General features: G+C 45.9%; 1 protein-coding gene across 4 annotated transcripts in view; it reads right to left on the bottom strand.

The window, feature by feature from the left end:
* LOC108437150 (BAH and coiled-coil domain-containing protein 1) overlaps nt 1-12,808 on the bottom strand; it is a 111,337-nt gene that overhangs the window by 45,583 nt on the left and 52,946 nt on the right. For 3 of the 4 annotated variants that reach the window (XM_017714057.2, XM_017714053.2, XM_017714052.2), the window contains exon 3: nt 772-954. In XM_017714057.2, the coding sequence (XP_017569546.1) occupies nt 772-954 (183 nt within the window). Of the gene's footprint in view, nt 1-771; nt 955-11,481; nt 11,942-12,808 lie in introns of those variants that run through there. The other variant, XM_017714054.2, reaches the window with a different exon arrangement.

The following is a 12,808-nucleotide window of genomic DNA, read 5'->3' as shown; positions in this document are numbered from 1 at the left end:
GGCACTGAGGCATGCCTGGGCAGCTCTCTTTCTCTCTGAATTCCTCTTTCTGTCTCTGTCTCTCACTCTAGCAGCTTTCCCAGTCTGTCATCTGTCTCGGTGGCAAGCTGCAGTGTGATGGTGGATGGAATTGCAGGGAATGGGAACTGAAGGGAGGGAAGGGCGGTCATTGGTTTGGCAGGCTGATGGATAGGTGGAGCTTGGGTTCCGGAATGAGAGGCAGGGTGGGGTGGGAAAAGCCACACTGGCTTTCACATGAGAGCTGCGACCACTGTGGACTGTGCAGCGTTTTTATTGCCTCAAGTGTGTATAAGTGTTTGTGTGTGTGAATTGTGTCTGTATGTGTGTGTGTGTGCTGGGCAGTGCAGAGCTGACATTCTTGCTGACGTGTATGAAAGACCACAAGATTCTTTGGCTGAACTTTTGCCCTCTTGTCGCAATCTGGAAAACCACTAGGGTGGGGCCTCTAAGAGAGCAGGAACCAGAAAGATCTAGTGTGACTGTAAAATCAATGAGAAACCCAGCAGACATACAAACCCTCCAGGCATACAAACACACCAAGGCCAGTGGTTCTCAACCATGGTCATAGGGTACCCAAGCCTTGCATATTTTAATCTCACTTGCTCCAAAACACTTGTTTCAAATAATCAGCTAATAAATAAACCTTTTCTACAGGGCACAAAGAGGTGCTCTAGAACTACAGTTGAGAACTACAGACCCAGACACATCCCACAAAAACCTGTGCTGGACAAGTGTAGGTATGTGGCTTACCTTCATGCGAGTGTGGGAACCAGATCTGAGAGGCACTGGAGTGTGGCCCCCCACGGTAGGGAGGAGAAGAAGGGGAGGATGGTGGCCTCGAGGGGTGAGGTGGGTGCGAGGGAGGAGAGCCCAGACTGCTGGCCAGAAATGTCCCCATGAAGGAGGCCGAAGAGTTGCCCATCAGTCCGCTACCTGTGTCCACACACAGAATTAAGGAGTAAAGAAGAGCAGGAGGGAAGAGAAAGAGAAAGGAAGAGTTAGTGCTGTGGGTAACTGTGACAGTGGCAGACAATGGTAGACTGGGCACAGAGATCCTGCTGGTGCATTTGTGATAACTATTGCTGGCAGACTGTTCTACCACTTCTGCAAGATCTGAGAAAGATCTGAGACAAGATCTGAGAAAGGCTAGAAGTATATCCCATGCAAGTATGTATGTATGCATTACGCAGAATTGATTTCACGTGTTAAACCTGAAAATGTGTAATGTAGTGTAATCGCCAGCTGCATTCTGAGTGTTGCTGGTCTATGAAACAAGTAAAGCAACATGCTCCTCAACTGATAACACGTTGCAGCTATTGGAATAACAGAACATCAAGTTTAAAGACTCTCTGTTATATAAGCTGTCACCCTCTTCATTACTGAGGTTTATCACTACCACTAGTAATGTAACAACATATTGCGCATGCACAGCTTTGTATAATCTCCAGAGAAAAGCAATGGCAATTGAATGGGAAGCTCTGGAGTGGCCACCTATGAGCCTAAACACACTATGCCCAAAGTCAAGCATCAGCTAGAGAGGTATAAAGCCCCCAGAATAGGTGGAACTGTGTTCCTTGGAGTGATGAAGACCTACACGATAACATAACACTTTCCAACAAAAGAGTGGATGCTTTTACATTTATGGCATTTGGCTGACGCTCATATCCAGAGCGACTTACAATTTAATCATTTTACACAGGAGGGTGAAGGCAGTGTTAGGAATCTTGCCCAAGGACTCTTATTGGTACAGTGTAGGGTGTTTACCCAGGTGGGGCATTGAACCCCAGTCTACAACATAGAAGGCAGAGGCGTTACCCACTACACTATACCAACCACAGCAACAAAGGGTGGACAAACTCCCTATTAATATCTTTGATTTTGAAAGGTAAAGTGTACATTGATTACGCCTGCAGGGCAAGGCAACATCCCTGTGGAGAATGTGTCTAGCCAAAATTTCTCACAACATAGACTAGACCTGTATGTCCTCCTAAGAGAACGCCTGATTAGCTCCCACCTATGCCAGTACCATCTAAGGTCTAATGTCCTTCCACCCACCTCTCCCACAGACACACCTAAAGCTGCCCAAGGACATTATGGCCCAAGCCTGGCTGCCTCAGACCAACGCTGGACAGACATCTCATCTCACAGCTGAATGCACACTCTCTCGGTCTCTCTGCCGCTCCCCTACTCCCTTGTGTTCCTTTCCCAATCTCCTTTCTCTCTCCCTCTCCCCTCCCTTATCTTCTTTTTTCAATCTCTCATTCTCATGCCCTCAATCTCTCCCTGAACCCTGCTCTATTTCTCTGTTTCTTATCTTTCCCTCCGCCACACTACTCTCTGTCCTTCTGGAATTTTCTTCTTCCCAGCTCTTGCTCTCACATTACAGATGTAATGAACGAAAGACTTGGGGCTCCAGCCTTGGTCAGTGATCGACACTAGGTCCTCAAATGATGTAGCTTTACACATTCATCCAAACAGCTGCAGTCAGACAAACAAAATCAGACGGTCCTCCGTTGCACGCAGGTAAACACTTCATCTTAATTATAGAGAACGACACAAAGATGTATAGACTACATTACCCTATACCCCGAGAGCTCTCACTCCACTCTCAAAGGGTTCCTGTTTGCCTTGGCCCTGTAATAAATGTAGCTGTGCCGCAATCTGCTCTGCGCCCACTCCGCTGTGTGTTTAACTAGACAAAGATGAGTAATTGACCATTCAGAACAACGCCTCTGTAACTGCCCGCTGATTGTCCATTATCTGTTATGGGGAGTATGAGCGGGAGAAAACATACTGATTAAGCGCGGCTTAAACTGTGTTCCCATTATCCTGCCAGCTCTCCTGACAAAGAGACCCAAGTGCCTGTACATCCATTCCCCAAAGTCAGAACCACAGAGTAGAGCATGAATATGTATGAGTGTGTGTGTTTGTGAGAATGTGTGCAAATAACCAACATGTATGGATCGCTGTTGCCGAGACTGAGGCTTACAATGCCCTAAGCTCTGTGCATTAGCACATATCATTTGTGTGTGTGTGTGTGTGTGTTTGGGGGGAGTGGGTGTGTTGGGGGTTCAATGAAAATGCTGGAATTTAAAAATAAACTACAGTGATGATGATTTCTTTGTCACAAGATGGATTTTATGTGTAAAGGCAGCCACGACGAAGTGAAACACATTAACCAAAGGGCAGCAGGTGTTTTTATGACCGCTCCTCCCTAACAGAGCAGGGGTGGTGGACAGTAACGAAGTAAATGTAATTAGTTACTATACTTGAGTGGTTTTTTCTTGTATCTGTACTGAAGATTTTCCATTTTGGGCGACTTTTTACTTTCAGTCCACTACATTTCAAAGTCATATATCTCAATTTTTTACTCCATTCACTCCATACATTCCAACCCTGAGTACCTGCATCTCATGTATTATTTACCTCAGACTAACTGCACATACAGAATGTGAATTAAAGCACATTTCATAGTTTTATTTCATAACTTATTACTGTACAACTGTATATTGGAATAGTGCAATACTGATGTATAGTGTGTATGTGTGTATATTCAGAGTCGGTATATATATATAAAAATCTTTCTTCTTAGATATTTATATATTTTTTTGTATTTAAATTCTATAAGGGGGTTACGCACCTAAGATTATCACTCACTTTCCACCACCTGTAAATAAATCTGAAACTGAAACTTTGCTTGTGTGTAAAAAGTGATTTCAGAGCCACTCGGTTCTCCCTGATGGAAACTATTTACCTTCAGTGTTTTGTGCTTCTGATCATTTTAATAGACGTCAGCGTCACTAATTAATGACGTTCTATTAAAAGACTGGTTTACCAAGAGAGACGCTGGAGGACTTTCACCTGAAATGAGTTCATGAAGCCAGTCTGGTTATAAAAATGATAACAGGACATCAGAGCCAGAATTCCTCTTTTAGTACTTTTACTTTATACTTAAGTACATTTGAAGGGAAATACTTTAGTACTTTTACTCAAGTGGAGGTCTAAAGGGAGGAACTTCTACTTTTACTGGAGGAATATTTTACCTTGGGTGCCTCTACTTTAACTCAAGTACATGATTTGTGTATTTCGTCAATCACTGCAGAGCAATGCTAAAAAATGAGCAGAATCCCTTCTTTCTAGCTTTCTCACCAAACTACTGTCGCAGCTGGATTGGAAGAGAAACAATAAAAGCCTCACTAGACATGTTTAGTTTCTCCTTGGTAAGCATACATTCAAGGCTGTGAGCTCGCAACACACATGCATCCTGTGTGATTACGTGCCATTCTCTAAATGTTTCCTTTGTTGCCAAGGGATTTGGCTGGCAGCAGTTTTCTGAAATCTATCACTGGTTTTGCTACGTCACATCAGCAATCAGCATGTTCGCATACACTGCAGAAAGTAACTTATCTTAGAAGTTATTCTGATTGGTTTGACGTGAAATGGTGCCCTGTAGAAAAACCGGTGATTGCACTAAGACTTGCAGTACCTATAATGCAAATACATTTTATTTGTATCCCAATTTAGGGGCAGTTGTGGGCTGGAGGTCAGGGATCTGGCCCCGAGACCGGAAGGTTGCCGGTTCAATCCCCAGGGTTGACAGTCAATGACTGAGGTGTCCTTGAGCAAGACACCTAACCTCCAACTGCTCCCCGGGCGCCGTGGATAGGGCTTGCAAGTACCTCTTTCCCCTGCATTTGAAATGTATTTTAGGCCAAAATTGCTTAGTAAAAATACTGTACAATAATATGTAAGACAACATATCCATAACCATAGTTTTCTGTGAGGTGGCTCTACATTGTTCAGCCGCCTGGTTCCTATCACCTCCACTGTGACTCAGTAGGTTTCTCTAGCGTGGAGCATTTTATGTCAGACCACTCGGAATGACTTTGTTTACATCTTTTACATTTAATATTGATAGAATTCCTCTTCAACTGCTTTCCTTCAGACTCTCCACAAAGGCTACCTTCCTCAAAAGAATCAAAGGCAGCCTCCACTTTATAAAACATACTAACTAGTTTTATGAGGCTAGAGAATTGCTAACAAAGACCAATGAAATGCCTTAGCCCAGTCGAGGGCAATCACATTAACTCACAGAGACTAAAGCCAGCCACGGATAGCCTAATGTACACACTCCAAAGTGCAGTTCTGTCCCCTGGCAATGGCATAGGGAGGGGCATGGGCAGGTTGTTGTATGCCAACAAGCAGAAGCAGAGGGGCATGCTTTAATTGTGATGGTTGGGGGAAAGGACAAGCAAAGGGACCCCCCCCCTCCAAACCCAATGCCTCGGCCCCCTCCCTTTGCATATCTCCCTGTATATCTGTGGGCAGCACCTTGGGCCAAATAAGGTTCCAGACAGCACACAGAGGGGAGAGGGCCTGGTCACACCACCCCCCACCTCTCACCCATCTACATTAATCAAATAATCTGCTGCATTATTAACACACCAGAGAAAAAAGAGAGAGAGAGAGAGAAAGAGATAAGCCATGGGATTCATGTAAGTTGGATTTTCTTTTCTAAATATTATATATGACGGGTTTAATTATAGCTATAGTTAATATATAGTTGCGGATTTATTAACACTTCGTAACTCCTCTTTTCAAACTGATGCTAACGCAACATCACTGGACAGCTGAACGCACTCAGTGGAAAACACTAACTGTCAATTCTGTTATGTCAGCCAACAGATGCCCACATTAGCTAGCAACATGCTGAGTGATGGGGGAGGTGGGGGGCCAGCCTGCCCACTTAGAAAAGCGCGGGCAATTATGTATGTTGGACTCCCAGAGTTGACATTGCCAAGAACTAGGCTTGCGATCTCCGAACGACAGGGTCAGCGCTTGACCCTGATGATGGTGCGACTCCAGGTTTTTTTTCACCATTTCACCAACACCAGCTGAGAACATTGCTTGATGAATGGGTCAAAAAAGGTCCAGAATCACAAAGAATGACATTTTATTACATTAACTTGGGCCCTTCTCGTCGGGAGTGACAAGGATGGACAAGATTAGAGATGAGCAGATCAGAGGGACAGTGAAGGTGGAGCAGTTTGGAGATAAAGCCAGAGAGGCCAGGTTGAGATGGTTTGGACATGTGTTGAGGAGGAATAGTGGATATATTGGGCAAAGAGTGTTGGAGATGGAGCTGCTGGGTAGAAGGAGAAGAGGTAGACCTCAGAGAAGGTTCCTGGATGTAGTGAAGGTGGACATGGAGATGGTTGGTGTAAAAGTAGAGGAGGCAGTGGATGGGGCAAGATGGAGGCAGATGATCCGCTGTGGCGACCCCTAAAGGGAACAGCTGAAAGAAGGAGAAGAACTTGGGCCCATCTGATATTTTCTCACATTTCTCTCTCTCTCACACACACAGACACACTCCACAGTCTCACCACTAAGACGGTCCAACAGCAAAGCCTAACTGTTTAATGCAGCCACATTGCTACACCCTCCCTCCACATCACTTTCCCTCTTCCTACCTCTGCGAGCTCTCCAACCCTAATGATCCAGCCACTCACACAAACACACACGTGCATGCAGACCCAGACCAAAAGCAAAGCAAAGTAGCTGGCTGGGGGTTTCTGCCAAGGAAAGCAAGACAGCCGAGTGGAGCGGAGGTCCAGGGTGCGAGAACATGGATGAGGTCCACGCCACTGTTTGTTTAGCAGCTTATTAAAAGGATGACACGGGCTTCGCCGAGCTTGGCACGGCTAAGCCAACGCTCGTAACGGCCTGTTTCCCCCACGACCCTCCCCCCCTTCAGACTGCGTTTATTTACGGCTCTGGTAGAAGGCCCTAAGCTGTGCCAGTAGAGCGCTTCTGTGGACGCTTAAGAAAATCGGGTCATGTGCATCCTAATCGGCGCCGAACCCTGACAGCGATGGAGATTAATCCTATTACAGAATTAAAGATGGGGGAGTCCGGAGGGGAGGGGCGGTGGGGGGATGGGGGGGTTGGGATAATCACCCTCACTTACCTCTGCACAAACACACACACACACACACACACACACACACACAACACACTCATGCAAATGTGTACATTCATTTCTAATCAATCGGCAAGTGCTTTCAAAAGGGTTCTAGTTCTCACAACCATAGTAAAAAGGACTTCTCTCACAGCCAAATTCATGTTCAACTTTCAAAGACACACTTTCGCATCCCTCTGAGACACACACTCGAACTCCACAAGCATCTGCACCCACCCACACATTCAATGACCAGTATGATAATCAGTCCAGCATGCCTTTTTGGGCAGTTGAGAGCCGCCCTAACTATAACCGAGCAGCAAAAGACAGCAGGAGCAGTAATATTCATTCAGTTACTTGATCCAGAGAGGCCTATGACTGTGCCGATGTCTTGAGGATTGGAGGGGTAGGAATGACTAACCCTCAGGGCATAAAGCCTCTCAGCCAGGACTTCATGCTTATTTTCTAGGTAATATCAGAGAACTTGTAGAGGGGAGAATGTAATGTTTTCCAGGTATCTCAAACGCTAGAGGGCGCTCCTGAGCAAGTCCAAAACGAATGGGTTAAGTTAGAGCATTACAATAGTTTATAAAGGCTTAAACATGTTTAATGTAAAATAATACATTCATTTCTGGAGAGTGAATAACATAAACCATTTAGTACTGCTGTTATAGTTATAGAGTCACATGAGTTTAAAACAGCGCCTCATGTCGTCTGTGAGTGGGAACAGCCAATGAGCTGCTCTGCTCACCAGTCAATCAGCACTCAAGAGCAGTAATGCTAGCATCCTGCTGCCCAAACCTGTTTGCTGTAGAAAAAAGGGAAAAAAAGTTTTCTTTGCTTTTTTTTAGTGAAATACATCCTTTTACTTTATAAAATTACAGGAAAGTTCTGGGCGAGTGATTAGAAGCTATTTGAAATTTTTTGGACTTGCTCGCCCTCTGGCGTTTTGCAGTCATGTTTTTTGACATAACAGGGGAAATAAGAAGTGGCCAAGTCGTAAAAGTCTCCAAATTCAGCAGCACAAACAAAAATTTTAATACCACACAAACGCGTACAGTTGAAAAGGTGTTTACTATTCAAAACCAGTTAAACAGGAAGCAACAGCGGCTTCCGCTTTAGTTGAACTAACATTTATGATCCAACACTAATAAAATAGAAATATATTTTCACTGGTCTTAGCCAGGTGGCCTGGTGGGTGAGGCTGTCGCCTCACAGGAAGGAGGGCCTGGGTCCTCTCTGTGTGGAGTTTGCATGTTCTCCCCGTGTCTGCGAGGGTTTCCTCCGGGTTCTCCGGTTTCCTCCCACAGTCCACAGACATGCAGTCAGGCTGTTTGGATGTGCTAAACTGCCCCTAGGTGTGTGTCAATGTGTCTGTCTGTCTGCCCTGTGATGGACTGGCGACCTGTCCAGGGTGTATCCTGCCTTTCGCCCAATGACAGCTGGGATAGGCTCCAGCACGCCCCACAACCCAGAAGGAAAAGCGGCTTAGAAGATGCGTGTGTGTGAGCTAATGTCAAATGTCATAGCTGGCCTAGAAAGACACAACGGCATTACTTCAGACTTCTCAAGCACATCCTTGATGTTGCACCCCTCGTTACACATTCGTACCAAGGCAGGTTTTCTAGTAGCAAAGTGAAATAAAATGAACAGATAGCTAAACAGCTTTAGATTCTTTCCCCCAGTGATGACAGCAATGCAAAGAATCATGTAGATGTTGCTGCCATTAATGCAAACAAAGCTGTCACAGTGTACAGCGTTGATAAGGTTGACCTGGGTCTATCCATTCTTTCGAGTAATGATATGGTGGTTTGTGAATTGTATGAGCATTTTTTTTGCCTTCTCTTGTTTATGAAATGATGCCAAATAAAGTATCAGACAAATGAGGCAAATGCAAATGCTAGTCATTGAATCCCTATGTCTTTATGCCATGCCACCCAAACACCTCAGTGTGCTGCACTGAGCAGGGGTTAGCTAACCATGCTGAGGGAAACAAGCTCTGCACAGTTTGTAAGCACTCCAAAGGAATGAGTCGGCCCCACAGTGGAAAGGTGACAAGAGTACACCAGGACAACGTTTGGGAAGCACTGGCTTATGCTACTGGTAGAAGTTACACTGGTCTGAGGCCGGTTTTGTGGGCTCCCCAATCATGGTTACGCTTTGATTTGTGTGCCAGTCAAGAAGAGACTAACAATAAGACATGGCATTTGCAATCTGGACTGACTCCAAGGCCTGTTACTATAACCATACCTTAATGCCAAGCACCTGTTCACTGAGATGTCTAATCACAGCATATAATTCACCTCCGTACTAATACAACCCCAATTCCAGTGAAGTTGGGACGTTGTGGAAAACATAAATAAAAACAGAATACGATGATTTGCAAATCCTTTTCAACCGATATTCAATTGAATACACTATAAAGACCAGATATTTAATGTTCAAACGTTCAAATATTCAGTCATTTTGAATTTGATACCTGCAACACGTTCCAAAGAAGTCCCTGAAAAAGACGCTGCTTGGATGGCGGCAGATGTTGCTCCAAAACCTGTATGTACCTTTCAGCATTAATGGGGCCTTCACAGATGTGTAAGTTACCCCTGCCATGGGCACTAACACCCCCCCACACCATCAGAGATGCTGGCTTTTGAACTTTGTGCTGAAAACAATCCGGACAGTCCTTTTCCTCTTTGGCCTGGAGGACACGACGTCCATGATTTCCAGAAACAGTGTGAAATGTGGACGCGTCAGACCACAGGACACTTTTCCACTCTGCGTCAGTCCATCTCAGATGAGCTCGGCCCAGAGAAGCCAGCGGCGTTTCTGGGTGGTGTTGATATCTGGCTTCGCTTTGCATGGCAGAGTTTTAACCTGCACTTGTAGACGGAGCGACGAACTGAGTTCACTGACAGTGGTTTTCCGAAGTGTTCCTGAGCCCATGTGGGAATATCCGTTACAGAATGATGTGGGTTTTTATTGCAGTGCCGTCTGAGGGGTCGAAGGTCACAGTGTTCAGTGTTGGTTTTATGCCTGGCTGCTTACCTGCAGAGATTTCTCCAGATTCTCTGAATCTTTGATGATATTATGGACTGTAGATGATGAAATCCCTAAATTCCTTGCAGTTGCACGTTGAGAAACGTTGCTCTTAAACTGTTGGACTATTTGCTCACGCAGCTGTTCACAAAGTGGTGAACCTCGCCCGTCCTTGCTTGTGAACGACTGAGTCTTTCAGGGATGCTCCCTTTATACCCAATCATGACACCTGTTTCCAATTAACCTGTTCACCTGTGGAATGTTCCAAACAGGTGTTTTTTGAGCATTCCTCAACTTTCCCAGTCTTTTGTTGCCCCTGTCCCAACTTCTTTGGAACGTGTAGCAGGCATCAAATTCAAAGTGAGTGAATATTTGCAAACAACAATAAAGTTTATCCGTTTGAACATTAAATATCTGGTCTTTGTAGTGTATTCAGTTGAATATGGGTTGAAAAGGATTTGCAAATCATTGTATTCTGTTTTTATTTATGTTCTACACAACATCCCAACTTCACTGGAATTGGGGTTGTAATGGACAAGACACCAGATAACAGTTGCTATGTGTCTTTATGAAAAACACAAAAAACTGCTCAAAGGTTTCACAGAGACACAAGTGGAGCAGCAGGGAGAGACAAGCTATAAAGGGTGATGGTGCTGGAATCACTACCACGCCTTATCCCTAGTATAAATCCATGGAAATAAAAAGGTGATTCATGCATGACTAGACCCACAAATACAGCAGGGAAAGCCATCATCTGTAGAAGCTACACTCAAAAATATAGGTTCCCGGCTTGGACGTGTGGATCCAGGAAAAACCTTTAATTGGTAAAGAACCTTTACATCACACAGAGGTTCTTCTCATCTCATTTACTATGATAGTTCTTCAGAGAAGTATACATGAAGAGATTCTGTAGGCAATCAAATGCGGTCCCTCTATGTAATCACTCAAAAGAATCCTTTTTGGCACCTAGTATAGAAGAGCTAAACCCCAAATTAAACAGCGTGACCATGGCATGGCTGGGCTACACGGAATGAACCAGCGAGAACGGCAAGAAGGAGCGGTAAGCCATCGGCAGATGTGACAGCTGGAAGATGTGACAGGCTCACACACACACACACACACACACACACACACACACACACACACACACACACACGCATACAGACACACATTTCTCTGTGACACATTCACACACACACAGACGAAAAGCACTCACTGTAAGAATTTCAAATGGTGAGTACAGAGGAAAATGTGTACATTTTGGCCCTTGTCAGCTCTCAGCTCGCTAACATGTGGCGCGGGCTTGGGAAGCTCTCAGCATGCCGGTGTGATCCAAGAGAAACAATTGTCTTGGTTCCACAAGCTTGGCGCTGGAAGCTGGCCGCCGCACTACAGGAGGAAAGAAATTGACTCTATAGGTGGTGAAACTCCGCAAGAGCAAAACAACAGCGAGGCTGACTCAGACTCACCCAGCAAAAACATCCCGCCAGCGTTGTGCGAATCACAAAACTCTCCTCTCCTCTCTCTCACTCTTTTCTCCCTCCCCACACAAAACAGATGTTAAATGGAGGGTCGGAAAACGAAGCGGTAAATCACGGCACCTCACGCTCCCACGTCCCAGAGAGCGAGAACCAGATGAACGAAGCTGGCCCCAGGACAAGCGGCTCGTGCTGTAACGGCAGCTAAGTATAGCTTCGGTGGGTCTCTGAAGACGAAACGGAGCAACCGGCTGGCGCTTCTCGCCCAGTGATTCGGAGCGCACTTCCTCGCTGTAAAAAAGCAGAAGGAATTTCAAATGGCTACTAAAGTGGGGGGATTTCCTTATAACAGTCAAAGTCATCTTGAACGCATTAGACCAACTGGTAGCCAAACATTCTTGCTGGTTTGGAGCCGGCTTGGGACGGCCAGCTCTGTTTTTGGGACGTCCTGGGAGGAGGGCAGCTAAAGAGGAGGTGGACCCCCTCTGGGGCTGAGGCTGTGTGTGTTTAGAGGGGGCGGGTAAGCTGTCTGATCAGAACCAGAGTAAGCAACGTTGGAGCTGTTCCAACACATGAGTGGGAAGAGGGCAAAGAGGGGGGTGAAGCACACGCCTCCAACACTCCATTCTGCATGCTTGTGGAGTGAGTTTGGTGGATGTGGTCAGTCCGGGGGTGGTGGCGAGAAGGAGGGAGGGTGAAAGGGTGTGTTAGCAACTGTAGGCCGGACTATGGGAGAGAGAGTAAAAGAGTGAAAAAGGCACCAGAGCAGATAAGGACTGAGAAAGTGGTGTGTGTGCGCGCACGTGTGTGTGTGTGTGTGGGTGTGTGTGTGTGTGTGTCTGAGAGAGAGAGAGAGAGAGAGAGAGAGAGGGAGAGAGGGAGAGAGAGAGAGAGGGAGAGAGAGAGAGAGAGAGAGAGAGAGAGGGAGAGAGAGAGAGAGAGGGAGAGAGAGAGGGAGAGAGAGAGAGAGAGAGAGAGAGAGAGAGAGAGAGAGAGGGAGAGAGAGGGAGAGAGAGAGGGAGAGAGAGAGAGAGAGAGAGAGAGGGAGAGAGAGAGAGAGAGAGAGAGGGAGAGAGAGGGAGAGAGAGAGAGAGAGGGAGAGAGGGAGAGAGAGAGAGAGACAGAGAGAGAGAGAGACAGAGAGAGACAGAGAGAGAGAGAGAGAGAGAGAGAGGGAGGGAGAGAGAGGGAGAGAGAGACAGGGAGAGGGTGTAGGAGAGAGAGAGAGAGAGAGAGAGAGAGCGAGAGAGAGAGAGAGAGAGAGAGAGAGAGAGAGAGACAGAGAGAGAGAGAGGGAGAGAGTTGTGGCCATTTGCTT

The sequence above is a fragment of the Pygocentrus nattereri genome, chromosome 14, assembly GCF_015220715.1.
Source record: "Pygocentrus nattereri isolate fPygNat1 chromosome 14, fPygNat1.pri, whole genome shotgun sequence".
Classification (NCBI taxonomy): Eukaryota; Metazoa; Chordata; class Actinopteri; order Characiformes; family Serrasalmidae; genus Pygocentrus; species Pygocentrus nattereri.
Note: the sequence above shows the minus strand (reverse complement) of the source record. Positions and strands in the feature narration are given on the sequence as shown.